Source organism: Myotis nattereri (assembly GCF_964212035.1).
Source record: "Myotis nattereri genome assembly, chromosome: X".
NCBI classification, from domain to species: domain Eukaryota; kingdom Metazoa; phylum Chordata; class Mammalia; order Chiroptera; family Vespertilionidae; genus Myotis; species Myotis nattereri.
This window is the reverse complement of record NC_138078.1, coordinates 103,346,929-103,361,326: the sequence shown is the minus strand read 5'-3', so window position 1 is coordinate 103,361,326 and position 14,398 is coordinate 103,346,929. Positions and strand designations below refer to the sequence as shown.

Genomic DNA, 14,398 nt, shown 5'->3' with positions numbered 1-14,398 from the left:
CTTCAGTCCAGAGTCTTAAACCAACAGGGAACAATGAGGATGAGGGTAAAAAGATTGGGTCCACTCTTAGGCACAGAAGACTCAAACTAGATCTCACCCATTGGTGGGGAAGAGGTTCTTAATGTACTTCCAGGGTTGTTTTCATTGGCAAAGACTGGGCAGAGTTTTGCCTGCAGGATTTTAGTACTCTTGGGAAATTAGTACCAACTACAGAAAGTACCTGTGAATTGTTGTCATCATTGTTGGGTTAGGTTTGGTGATGGGTCACCAAATAAATAAGATCTGGTTATTTAAATTTCCAGAAGGACATGGGTTCATGAATGTGTAAAGTGGTATCACAGTTCTCCATCTGTATTTTAAATGTTTAGTGCAGGATATAAATCAGTAAGGCTGGAGGTGAGAGGAATGTAAGTTCACAAAGGGACATGCCTTGGCTCCTCTTACTGGTGAGCTGGGTTGTTTATCCTTGCTGGAGCTCGAGATCGTTTTGCAAGGCAATCTCTTGTGAAGTGATCAGCTTGGCTGCAGTAGAGGCACAAGTGAGTTTCTTGCTGGCGGGCTCGTTTGGCAGGGGTGAGAGGTGGCTGGCTTCCTCTCAGCTGTATAAGCTCCTTGGATGATGGACATGAGGGGCTGGAGAGGGTTTGGTAGTGCACCAGGGATGACAACACTGGGAGCTGGGCCTCTGACTGTAAGAGCTCTGGCTTGTCACTATGTTTCCTGTCTAACTGAATACACTGAGTGATCAGGTCTGGGAGGTTGTCCATCATATCTGTGCCACTCATTTCATCCTGAATGGGATCAGGTAGGCCCTCTTGGAAGTGATCACTCTCATTGGTTTCATTACAGCTCAGATTTTGAGCAAGAGGCTGGAAAGTAGTAGCATCCTGCTGAGAGGAGTTGTCCCCTTTGTCAACCTTAGCATTCACCAGAGGGCTCATTTCCTGTCTTTCGGACTCACCAAATGACCGCTGGAACTCAAGAACAAAGTTCTCATATTGCTTCAACAGAGCACTCTGCTCAGACTTAGATATCATCGGACAACTTTCCATCTGCTGAGATAGGTAGTCAAAAAACAATTTGACTTGGGCATCGTGTATGGGATTGGTGATCTTCAGAGTTGTCAAATAGTTAGTCACCTGAGCAAGAAACCCTGAGAGATTGGCAGGGTCATCAGGAAACTGGGAAAGATTCTTAAGTGAATAGAGTAAAGGCATCATTGGGGTGGCCAGAGCAGGCATGACTTTATCCCTCACAGTCGTGTTCTCCTCAGTCAGATGCTGCACTTGTGGCTGCAGAATGAGGTTCTCTGCCCAAAGGGACGAATGTTCTACCTGCAATGTAGGTGATGATTCTGTATTCTTCTCCATTATATCTTCCGGAAATAAGTAGAATTGAGTACAAGTCCTGGAGACCAGTGGTCAGACAGTGGGTTTGCTCTGTGATCAAAGAGACAGTATCATGAGCAAGTAGCCAAAGCTGTTAGCTATGAAGTCACAGGAGATGCTGAAAGCTGAGCTGGAGAGATGGCAAAAATTGTTGTCCACTACTGAATGTCACCTCGTCTTCATGGAGAATGCCAATGTTCTGCACATTCAGAAGAAATAAATTACCTTAGGACAAATAAAGGATTTTGAATTAAGAAGATAAATATAAAAGACACAGTGGATTTCTCTCCCCACTCCCTTATATTATAGGAATTTGCCCTCAGATTAAGCCTTTGGTTCTAAAGTACCTTTTTTTTTAAAATCAGAGACTCAAAGAATTTTATCATCCATAGTGACCTTAGAGATCATCCATGTCAAATTCATACTTTCACAGATGAGAAAACAGAGATCCAGAGAGGTAAAAGTGTTTGCCCAAAGAAACAAATCTAGTTAATATTACATCCAGCATGCTCATCAGGACTGCTATCCAGAATAGCAATTCCTCCAGTACCACAGATATACTCATTTGCATACACTACTCAGGCATGGTGAAGATTCATGTCCCTTGCTACTCAAAATGTGATATGGGAACTAGCAGAATTGACATCACCAGGGAGATTGTTAGATAAGCAGACTCTCAGGTCCCACTTGACTTACTGAATCAGTTTTCCACTATAACAAGATTCCCCAGGTGATTCAAATATGCACTGAAGTTTGAGAAGAGCTGCTCTAGAGAATACTCAGTTTGAATTGTAATAATAATTGGTTGGACTTGACCCTCACTGCCCTAATCCCAGCCTTCACTGTTGTGGGGATCTGATTGCTGTGGTAGTAGTCAATTCATCTTCTCTGGCTTTCTAGTTCCTGTCTGAGGTCACATTTTGGTTGCTATGGAGATGATTAAGACATCACAGGCAAGATGAAGAGGTAAGGTTAAGAATCTAGGAAATAAGAACAGAATTTCTTAAAAATATAGAAATCAAAAATGTCCCACAGTCCTCCCTGCATTGATAACAAAAAGAAAACAACCAGAAAAAGTTAAAAACAAACCCCAAACATATGGTATACCAGTTGAACTATTTTACTGTGTAATTCCTCTCATTGCCTTTTCCTTGTGTATCATAGCATTCAAATGTATTCAAACTGGCCATTGGTGGGCAAAAAACTGTGCATCATTTAATTTAAGACTTGACTCCCTAGCTTTTATTTGATGGTTCCTCCTCTCTAGATCTATGAAAAAAGTTATTGGAAGAATAAAATAGTCTAAGATAAGGGGCCAGAAACTTGCCCAAATACCAGTATTAATCAGTTAGATGAGTTTGAAGAACTCACTTGGGTTTCAATCTCCTATTTTATCTAATGAGCTTTGCTATCTTGTCTACCTCAGAGGGTTGTTGTATCAATGCAATAATAGATGTGTTCTGAGTGGCCACCCAAAAAAGAGACATTTGCTTCTAAGACTGACAGCTGGACAATGCCAATGGTGAGGCTTTACCCTTATTGCATATTACCAAATTAGTGAGATATTGTTATATCTTCCTTTCTTTCTTCCTTTTCATATATCACCCTTATAAAGTCTCCTCATTTACCTTTCAGACATCTTCCACTTTCCAGGTGCCCATCCATGAGTTTATTCCTGCTCATCCAACCATGTGTCAACTGATACTAAGATGTAAATTAGTTAATGAAGGTTAATGATTGGCCTTTCTAGGGGTATTCACTTTTTTTTCAAACTCTAATGTGTATAGGAATAAATTTGATTTTGTTCCCTAACAATTCTGACTCAGTAGGTCTGGGGTGGACATCAGGAATCTGTATTTAATAAGATACCCAGCAGATTTCTGATGCTGGTGGTCCCTGTGTGAAAAGTCATGTAGATGAACCTCAAGGAATAAAGCTATATTAGTTGAATTGCAGATAAGTAGAGATGGGGAGGGTACATATTTGAAGGTAGTAGGTTGTTCCTCAAATGATATTCTACCTTCACATGAAGCCCAAATGAGCCCACGCTGCCCTTCACAACTGTTAATCTCTCCCAGGCAGTAGAGTGCAAGAATTCAGCATACATGTTCTAGAGTCAGACTGACCTACATCCAAATCCTGGTCTGACCAAAAGTTGTGTGACTCTGGACAAGCTATTTAACCTGTCTGAGAATCAATTTCCTAACTTTCAAATGGTGATGATTTTAAATCCTGTCCTATAGTGACCTGAGGATTAAATGAGATGAGATTAGCACAGTTTCATGCAGATGCCAAGTGCTCCATAAATGTTAGTTATCATTGTTCTGGGTCCACAGTCTGTTATCTGACTGAGATTTAGAATTAATTTTTTTTTTGTTTTGGAATTTAGAAAGTTAACAGAGAGTATGTACTGCTTCTTACATAACACTCCCAGTGATGTCTGGGAAAATATCCCATAATTAAGTCATTAACATTTTTGCATGGAAAAAAATCCTGAATATTTATACTAAAAGAGATAGAGACTAAGTTCATGTCAGTTCAGCTCAGGTTTTGCTGCTAAATGAATCTTGCACCGAATTAATGAAAAAAAAAATAGCTTCCATCCTACAGAACTTTCTATTTCAGAATTGAAGATAAGGGATTGAGAACCTGTACCAAACTCTTTTTTGTTGTTGTTGCAAGGGTGTGATTATAATTTTCACTCTCTGTTCGTGCCTTTGGCCCTTTATCTCCACCCTCACAAGTTCTAGAATCTCTACAGAGGTATCTTGTTTCTTTACAGAATTATGTATTCAAGGTGGCAGAGCATTTAATTTTTCTAATTATGTAGCACTAGTGAAACACTTACTAAAATTATAAGCTTTATCCCAAATGTAAACCATACAACACCACCATTGTCAACGGCAATTGCTTAATCTTTCAAAGAAAATCTACTTTGTCTTATCATAGAGAATTGCTCTCCTTTTGGAGGTCAATGGCCTTCTATTGAATTATCCCAGCAGATCCTGGGGCAGAGCATGCCAGTCTTGAGGAATTCCAGACTACAGGCTTGGGGAGGTAAAGTAGAGAAAGAGATGGAACCTCAAATGCACAGGTTTGGGCCATCAGACTAGTGAACTTGGACCAGGTCTGACACAAAACTGCATATGTTTAAGCATTTACTTAATTGGTATAGGTTTCGACTACAAAAACAACAGCACAAAAATAGGCTTATTAAACTATTGCAGGACATTTGGGGGTTTGTTTCAGTTTGACTCTAAGCCAGGGTTAAGAATGTCCCTAGATATAAAACTAATTCACTCTTGAGTCCCCTGAGACCCCATTTCATGAAGGGCCTGCAGGACCCTGCTGCTTTTAAGAGAGCTTTGTGAGCTTGAGCTGATCTGACTAACTCATTGCAGAAGAAGCTTTGATTTAGGCTCATGCATTTACCTGGAGCAGTTACATTATTACTCTAGAGAGTGAGGCCTTCTAATGAATGTCACAGAAGCTAAACTAAGACATAACCCTCAGGATACCATTTGGACTTATCTGGAGACTTGAGTGTGACCTTAGCTCTACTGACAACCTTGAGCAAATCACATCTCTCTCTGGGTTAGTATCTGGATCTGTACAATGAAGCCACTTTGTTTCTCAAATTTTATCACACGTAAGAAATTCTGAGTCAAGGGGGTTAGAAGGAGATCCAGGGACCTGAGTTTTTATGGGCAAGCCAAATGATTCTGTGGTAAGAGGTCTTCAGATTTTACCCTGGGTATATTGGGTGACTTACTACACAGAACTCCAACATTTGTCAATGGTTCTCAAATTTCAGGGCAGTTAGAATCCCCCCCCCGTAATTTAATATGCAGATTATTGGGCCTTACCCCTTGACAGTGTGATTCAATGGGTTTGAAATGAGATAAAATAATCTCCATTTTAACTAAACTCTGAAGATAATGCTGATGCAGAAGTTTCCCTGACAACACTTTAGAGAAACACTAGGTTGAGTAGCCATCTCTCAGTAGGGATGGGTTCTAGGGCCCATTGAGGATACCAAAATCCACAGATGCTCTAGTTTCTTATATAAAAAGGTATAGTATTTGCATATAACCTATATTTCCATATAGGCTACAGCAGGGTACTCCTGTATTCAGCATAGTGCTTGGCACATCACACATTCAAGTTTTGCTGTTTGGAACTTTCTGGGATTAAAAAATATTTTTTTATCCACACTTTATTGAATCTGTGGATGCAAACCCTGCAGATATGGAGGGCAGACTGTACTCTCAAAAATCCCTTTCTGCTTCAGCACTATCTATATTTTTGAAAGTAGAAAATATTTGGCTCCAAAAGTGGCCCCTGAAGTGTGTAATATGTGGATTGCTTCCTTCCAAGGTTCTCATTAAAGATGCATGGTCACCTCTAAACACTGGGCTAGTGTAGGCCTAACTCAGGCATCTGCAGTATAGCTGGCTTGGAGGCAACAGAGAGTATAGCAATTGAGCTGACTCTTCTCTTAGGACTCTGTGGTGCCTGCTGTGAGTTATGCACTGCTTTTCTCTTCTCTGCTTGTGAATCAGGGAGAAAAGCTATACCCATATCTCCATTATTAGAGATAGAGAAGCCCAGGTGGGGTTAATTTGGCTATTTCTATGACTCAGAATTCATACCTTCCTTTAAGCTTCAACCTTCCTTCTGGCTCAGCTGGACCCATTATGCAGTTAAATGTGTCATGAGCACTCTTTACAAGTATTTCCTGTCACAGTTTCCTATTTTTCCTTTATAATGTGAGTAACTCTTTTAAGGAGCCACACTTGCTCCATCAGCCTTCTTGTTCCATAGGCTCATTTAATATTCTTCCTAAGGTCCTGTTTCTCCATTTGCCCCTTCATCCACCTTGTCTCTTTTGTCTGTGGTTTCTGCTGGCAGCCATATCACATGCTTGGATGACTCTGTTCAGTCATCAGCCAGAATCATGACCAATAACATTGTCCTTGCAGTACGTGACCCATTTGCACCATTGTCTCTCAATCCAACAAAGAAGAAGGCCCAGATAGGTAAATGGTTAAATTTTTATAGGCAGGAAAAGATCTGCATGCAGGATGGAGAACAAGATGATTAGCCACTAGGTAGGCATCATATCACTAGAGTTGAACATAGAGCATTACATGCAGTCAAGAGAGAACCCCAAAGATAGACTCCATTGCCTCTTTGTACTTGCCAACTTGATTCAGGCCCTGAGTGGTATCAGCATTATACATGGCCTATAAAATTAAGACTTCAGTGAAAGTAGCCATGTTCTGGAGGTTTGTTAACTTCTGCAGATCAAGTGTGCTGCTCACAAGGGATGTTATGATATGTGGCAGATAATGTTTGTAGCTGGATTGGGTGTAAGTCTTATTTCAAACCTGCAAGTGCTGAAGACACTGTAAATGCAGAGGTTTTCATTTGTAGTCGATAGAATAGAAAAGATAGCCTTGGCCAGTTTGGCTCAATGGATAGAGCGTCGGCCTGCAGACTGAAGGGTCCCAGGTTCGATTCCAGCCAAGGGCACATGCCCGGGTTGTGGGCTTGATCCCCGGTGGGGGGTGTGCAGGAGGAAGCCGATCAATGATTCCCTCTCATCATTGATGTTTCTATCTCTCTCTCTCTCCCTTCCTCTCTGAAATCAATAAAGAAATATATATATTTTTTAAAAAAGAATAGAAAAGATAAATGGTCCCTAGCCGGTTTGGCTCAGTGGTTAGAGTGTCGGTCCATAGACTGAAGGGTCCCAGGTTTGATTCTGGTCAAAGGCATGTACCTTCGTTGCAGGTTCCCCGGTCCTGGTTGAGGTATGTGCCAGAGGCAACAAATTGATGTGTCTCTCTCACATCAATGTTTCTCTCTGTCTCTCCCTCTCCCTTCCACTTTCTCTAAAAATCAATAGAAAAATATCCTTGGGTGCGGATTAACAAACAAACAAAAAATAAGAAAAGAAAGAAAGAAAAGAAGAAAGAAGAGGAGAAAAGAAATGGTAAGATTTCGTTTTGACAGCTGAATAATATTCCATTGTATATATGTAGTACATCTTCTCTATCCAATAGTTGTCTATCAATGGACACTTAGTTTGCTCCCATATCTTATCTATTGTAAGTAATGCTGCAATAAACATAGGGATGCACACATCTTTTCAAATTAGTGTTTTGGATTTCTTCAGAGAAATATCTAGAAATGGGATTGCTGAATCATATGGTAGTTCTATTTCATGGATCTAAAGGGTATTATGCTTAGTGAAATAAGTAAACAGAGAAAGATAAATTCCATATGATTTCACTTTTCACTTAAATGTGGAATCTATAGAAGAAAGTAAACAAATAAAGCAGAAATAAACTCAGATAGAGATACAGAGGGCAAACTGATGGGTTTCCAGGTGGAAGGGAAGTTAGGAGATGGGAGAAAAAGGTGAAAGGATTAAGACATATAAATTGGCAGTTATAAAATAGTCACAGCGATGTAAAGTACAGCATAGGACAGTGGTTCTCAACCTCGGCTGCACATTAGAATCACCTGGGAATCTTTTTCAAATCCTGATTTCTGGGCCTCATCCTCCGGCAATTCTGTTTCTTTGTTATGGGGTGAGGCCACGACATTAGTAACAAAGAAACAGAATTTCCAGAGGATGAGGCCCAGAAACCGGGATTTTAAAAAGATTCCCAGGTGATTCTAATGTGCAGCCAAAGTTGAGAACCACTGGCATAGGAAATGTAGTCAATATCTACACTAATAAAAGAGAAACATGGTAATTAGCATACGACCGCTACCCTTTTCATTGGCTAATCAGAGAGATATGCAAATTAACTGTCAGCCAAGATGGCGGCCGGCAGCCAGGCAGCTTGAAACTACCATGAGGCTTGGTTGCCTCAGTGACGGAGGAAACCAACGTTCCCCGCCTGCAGCTGCAGGCCTCTGAGCTGGCAGTTTAAGTAACTCTGTAACAAATACCGCCGGACTTCAGCCAGCAGATTCGCAACATTGTAAGCAAAGGCCAGAAACCTACTTTCAGCCTAGGCCTAAGAGCTGGAGCCAAGCCTCAAAGCTAAAGCTGGCCCAGAATAAAAAAAAAAAAAAGAAAAGAAAAAAAGGAGCAGTTGGGAGCTTCAGTCACCCCTAGCCTGAAAACAGCCCTCAGCCCCTCACCCAGACTGGCCAGGCACCCCAGTGGGGACCCCCACCCTGAAGGGTGTGTGACCAGCTGCCAACAGCCATCATCCCCTCATCCAGGCTGGCCAGGCACCCCAGTGGGGACCCCCACCCTTATCCACGACATCCTTCAGGGAAAACCGGCTGGCCCCCACCTGTGCACCAGGCCTCTACCCTATATAGTAAAAGGGTAATATGCCTCCCAGCACCAGGATCAGTGGAGCCGCGAGGCCTCCCGGCACCGGGATCAGTGGAGCCATGAGGCCTCCCGGCACCGGGATAAGCGTGACAGGGGGCAGCGCCCAAACCCCCTGATTGCCCTGCGGTTCTGTGTGTGACAGGGGGTGGGGCCACAACCTCCCTATCCACCCTGCTCTGTTCGTGACAGGGGAAGGCGCCCCAACCCCCTGATCAGCCTTGCTCTGTACCTGATAGGGGGGAGCTCCCCAACACCCCCCCCCACGGGCCCTGCTCTGTGTGTGACGGGGTAGAGCCATAACCTCCCCATCGGCCCTGCCCTGAGTATGAGAGTGGCAGTGCCCCAACCCCCTGATGGGCCCTGCTCTGTGTGTGACGGGGGCAGCGCCCCAACCCCCTGATGGACCCTGCTCTGTGCATGACAGGGTACAGAGCCCCAAACCCCCTGATTGGCCCTGCTCTGTGCGTGACCGAGGGTGGCGCCGCAACCTCCCCATCGACCCTGCCTTTAGTGTGACAGGGGACGGTGCCCCAACCCCCCAATTGGCCCTACCCTGATCGTGACTGAGGGTGGCATCACAACCTCCCAATCTCCCTGTTCTGTGCATGACAGGGGGCGGTGCCCCGACTCCCCATTTGGCCCTGCTCTGAGCCCGACCAGGGGCTGCACCTAGGGATTGGGCCTGCCCTCTGCCACCCAGGAGCAGGCCTAAGCCAGCAGGTCATTATCTCCCGAGGGGTCCCAGACTGCGAGAGGGCACAGGCCGGGCTGAGGGACCCCCCTCCCTCCCGAGTGCACAAATTTTTGTGCACTGGGCCTCTAGTTATTTAATAATTATGTATGGTGTCAAGGGTTTACTAGAATTATCAGGGGGATCACTTAATACATTATGCAAATGTCTAACCACTATGTCTAACCACCTGAAATTAATATATTTAATGGCACTGTAATAAATAATCAAATAAAATTAAAAATGAAAAAGACAACTTCTGTTTTCATTCAGTTATACCAGACATTTTGTGGGTCTTTGGGGTGATAATACTTATGATTTCTTGGGTACCTAATTTATGCCAGTTTACGCACTCTGGTACTGGCTGCCTAGAGCTATATTTAAAAGAATTCTGGGCCTGTGGCTGGCCTTACTGGTGGAATGTTGTAAAGGATTGTCAATGTCCACCATGGGCTCTAGAGAAATAAATGCAACATACTGAGCATGCATTTACCAGCTCTCTGCTAGACCACATAATCTACACAGCAGTCTTCTGAAGTAGGTATCATGATTTGCATTCTACACATAAGGAAACCAAACTCCTACCTTCACTTCCAAACATGTAATCATTCCCTCTCCTGCTTTCAATGTCTCTCTTTTCCTTCACCTAAAAGCCATTTCTCTCTCTTCCTATGTCCAGCTCAAGTTCAGTCTTCTTGATACAGCCTTCTCTGACTAGTCAGACCCTTGTTGACTTCTCCATTCCCTGAGCTGTGGAAGGACATAAGACTCTATGCTCCCTCTTGGAGGAATTCTCTTTCCTTCAAACTCCCATTAATACCTCCTACAGGACAGGTCCCATGGGCCTTATATAAATCTGTGTTGATGGAAACTCTAAGATGACAAGGACTAGGAGAAGGATAAGTAAAAAAATGCTTATTAGTAGTCTGAGGTTAAAATTGTGATAAGAAAAATAAGACCTGGAGTCCAGCCATGAAAATCTTATCAAAATAAGAGGAAGCTGAGTAAGCAAGCAGGGGGATGGAGTCTCAGTAGAAGTTATCTGTGCTTGAGGGAAGGGTGAGCAGGCAGTGGTATTACCAATTCTTGGCTTTTTATTCCCCCATCTTCCCACTTTCCTTAAACTCCATAAATTCAGTGATTTCATTTTTTTCAATCCAAAACAAATTATGAGGTCTGATCAAGACTTCTGCATACTTCTAAGTTCAAGAAAGCAGTTTGGCAGAGTGCTTTTAAATAACTGAATATGCACCATGCCATGTTTTACAAGAACAATGAGATGATATATTTTAAATTTGGACCATCCCAGTAAAGCTGAGCTGTCATCATATGCACATAATCACTATCTTATCATTATGTGAAGATACTAAAAGAATAACTGAAAAATTATTAGGTGTTCATCCCTATGTGTACAGAGATTTAAATATCTTAAAATCCACTTTAATATTTATGATTCCATTTGATCTTGACCCGAATTTTGCAATTTTTTTCAGGTTGGAGAACTAAGGCATTGAGATATTAAGTCAAGTTAAAGAACAAGGGAGAAGTTTGATACATGTATGACAGTCTCTGAAGAACTCTCACGTGGAGCACTTATTCTCAGAGACAGGAAGGAGCTATCAAAAGATGCATTTGGGAGGGTGGAGATGGAATAAGTATCTCCATGAAGTAAGTTATGAGTTCCATATCATTGGAAGAATATAAGCAGAATAAGGATTACCACCTAGTGAGGAGTTAGAGCGGACTCTAGGAATCAGATAAAGGGGAGTTATCAGAAAGATGATCAAAGCTATAGATTCTACAACTTCCTTGAGCATGCAGCTAAAATATGGGTGATGACACTGTAGTTATATGCAATCTAGAATCCAATCCTCAAATCCACAGCTAACCTTACTCACTTTGCCTATCTATCTCAAAGATCCCATCTCTGGAGGAGATTCAGTGGTGAATATATAGTAGGCCTTTTTTATGAATTTGAGAGCTTAGCTTGGTTTCTCTGTCAATTCTCAATGTCCCCATCATTTCAAACAGTTCATGGTGTTTCAAGTAAACAATTAGGCAAAGAGTAGAAAAATTCTGATCTGCACATTTCAAATAGTTATAAAATGGGCCCTTTAAGTTAGAAATGAAAGGTCTTCTCTTCCATTCTTGTTCCCTGCTGTTCTTTTTTTCCCCCTTGACTCCTAATTTTTTATTCATTTTTAAATTTTTATTTATTTTTTTAAAAAATTTTATTGATTAAGTCCCTGCTGTTCTTTCATCTGTAACTCATTAAGAGAAATTCACTTAGTGCTGAACACCACTTGCAACTGATGAGCTGACAGAGCTTAGCCCACTTAGATTTAAACAACTTCTTCTCCTTCTTCTTCTTCTTCTTCTTCTTCTTCTTCTTCTTCGAAGCCCATTGCAGAAAGATTCCTGCAAGAATAGGGCTTTGCTCCAGTCTCTGTGGTTCCTACACCACCCTCTCTGCCACTCCTACACCGCCTTTCTCTGCTGCTGCTACCCCACCCATCTCTGCAGCTTCTCTCCAGCCCGTCTCCGCTACCTCGGCTCGGCTCCGTTACTTGGCTTCCTTCTACAGTGTGTTCAGTCTTCAGTCCCAGCCAGTATATGCAAATTAGCTGTCATCTTTGTTGGCAGGTTAATTTGGATATCATGCTGATTAGCCAATGGGAGGTGTAGCGAAGGTATGGTCAATTACCATGTTTGTCTATTATTAGATAGGATTATTATTATTATTATTTTGCATTGCCAGGTCCCTACTGTGAGCAGGCAACCTGTGGCCCTTCTCAAGGTAGAGAAAACTTAATATAAGAAACTCAGTAAAAAATACCACATGATCTCACTCATTTAAGGATAATAAAGACCATTATAAACTTATGAACAAAAATAGATACAGAGGCAGAGCTGCCTTGAACAGACTGTCAAACTACAGCAGGAAGGCTGGGAAGGGTGGGGGGGTGGGGGTGGGTAAGAGATCAACCGAAGGACTTGTATGCATGCATATAAGCATAACCAATGGACACAAGACACTGGGGGGTAGGGGAGGCCAGGGGATTGTCAAGGGTGGGGGGAAAAAAAAGGAGACATATGTAATACTCTTTGTAATGCTTTAAGCAATAAAAAAAAAGAAAAAAAAGAAACTAAGTATATATCATGTTTTTCAATTACAAGTAGCCTCTCTAACAGCCAAAGATTAAAAAAAAGTTCAAGCTTTAGAAATGAAGAATTTGAGTCTCAGGAAATGGAAAATTATTTGGGTCATATTTATGACTCTCTGTGCTCAGTTCTAGTCTGAAGCCCTTTCCAGTTTGCCTTACTTTCCCCTGCAAGCCTTGACTATGCTTGAATGAGCAATACAGGGATTATAGAGTATGGTGCAGAATCAAACTTTTGTCATTAAATCATTGGTAACATCCTACATATATAAAGAGCATTTTATGTAATCTAAGTATTCTCCTACTGTCTCATTTATCATTTTTTATAAACTATGAAGTAGGCAAGACTTGTATTGAATACTCACTCCACCAGGTAAAGTAAGAGTTGTTGTCTAAGGACATACAAATATTTAGTATTATTAAGATCAAGTACTAGAATCTTCAACTCTTGCTCTTAACAACACTATGTCTTCAAAGTAGTTTGAAGCTATGGAAAAATCGTGGCTTTAGAGTTAGACAGAATTTAGATTAAAATCCCAATCTGAATTCAAAGCCAAAGTTGTGAGACCTTGGGTGAATTATTTCTCTGAGCCTTAGATTCCACATCTATAAAGTACTTATTGCAAAGTAATGCTGATGAATTGAGATACTATATATAAAGTCCCTGGCATCCAATCGACATCATTAATAGAAGCCACTGATAGTATCATATTTTCTGCAGACATTGGAAGGTTACCTCCAAATATCCTAGTTCCAAGCTCCAGTTTCCATCTAGGCATTCTGGGGAAAGTGATTCTATCCAAGTCTCTTGATGTGGAGCAAGTGGCTTAAACTAAGTAACTTAGTATATAACCTGTCAGTATTTCTCCTTTGTAAGACTCATATCACTTGTAACTTATTATTATATCCCTGTTCTCCCTACTAGGCTATGAGCTAATTAACATAGGAATCCTCCATTTTCATTTCTGTATCCCCAGGGCCTAGAGAACTTCCTTACACATAGAAGAGCGCAGTAATTCTTTGTTGAACTTATAATATCTGCTCATGGCAGCCATTGTTAGAACTAGATATTAGCAACGGTGTTCTTACTGTTACCCACTTCCTATATATCTCTTCTTTTATTCTTCCCTGGTGTGAGTGAAAAACCCAGCCACGTTTCAGTGTATCTCATCATGTTTTTGCATTACAGATGCCTGAGTTAACCAGATAGAAATATAAACAAAGACCTGTGGCAGTGGGACCAATGGTCAGGAAGCAGATATCACAGCCCTGGACTTCACTAACCTTAACCAGAGCAGTGAGAAGCTTTGGAGACACTTGCCAATGTGTTTTGCTTGGATGAATGGTTCATTTAGTTTGTGGGTACTCTTAGAAGAGTTTCAGAGTAGCCCAGGCCCTAGATCAAGACAATCATCTAGCAGGCTTGTAATGAAAACAAATACAAATAATCCAGACAGGAGTTGTTTAAAGATATTTATTTTCAACTACCCTGAAGTGAAAACAGGAGAATTAGTTATGTGATGTGCCCCAAGCATCATCAGGCCATAAGCTTGGACAGTAGGGCAGATTCTGGGAGCTGTTAAAAGACAAAGTGGGAAGGGGTGGATTCTCTAGCATATCAAACTGCAGCAGCAACCTTAATTCTAAGCTCCTTCGGCTAGAGTACTCGATTTTATTTGGTTATATTCCCCAACCTCCTGAAGCTGAGACAGATAGGGGTGGTAGAGCTTTGGCCTCTGCCAGTTGAGAGCTGTGT

The 14,398-nt window shown here is 41.7% G+C and overlaps 1 protein-coding gene across 1 annotated transcript; it reads right to left on the bottom strand.

Annotated features, from left to right (window-relative positions):
• Positions 1–440: 440 nt before the first annotated feature.
• RTL4 (retrotransposon Gag like 4) lies at positions 441–1,370 on the bottom strand (the record flags this gene model as incomplete). The annotated part of the gene is made up of 1 exon (XM_081115128.1): positions 441–1,370. One exon carries the CDS (start codon positions 1,368–1,370, stop codon positions 441–443), a length of 930 nt encoding a protein of 309 aa, XP_080971254.1.
• Positions 1,371–14,398: the final 13,028 nt, after the last annotated feature.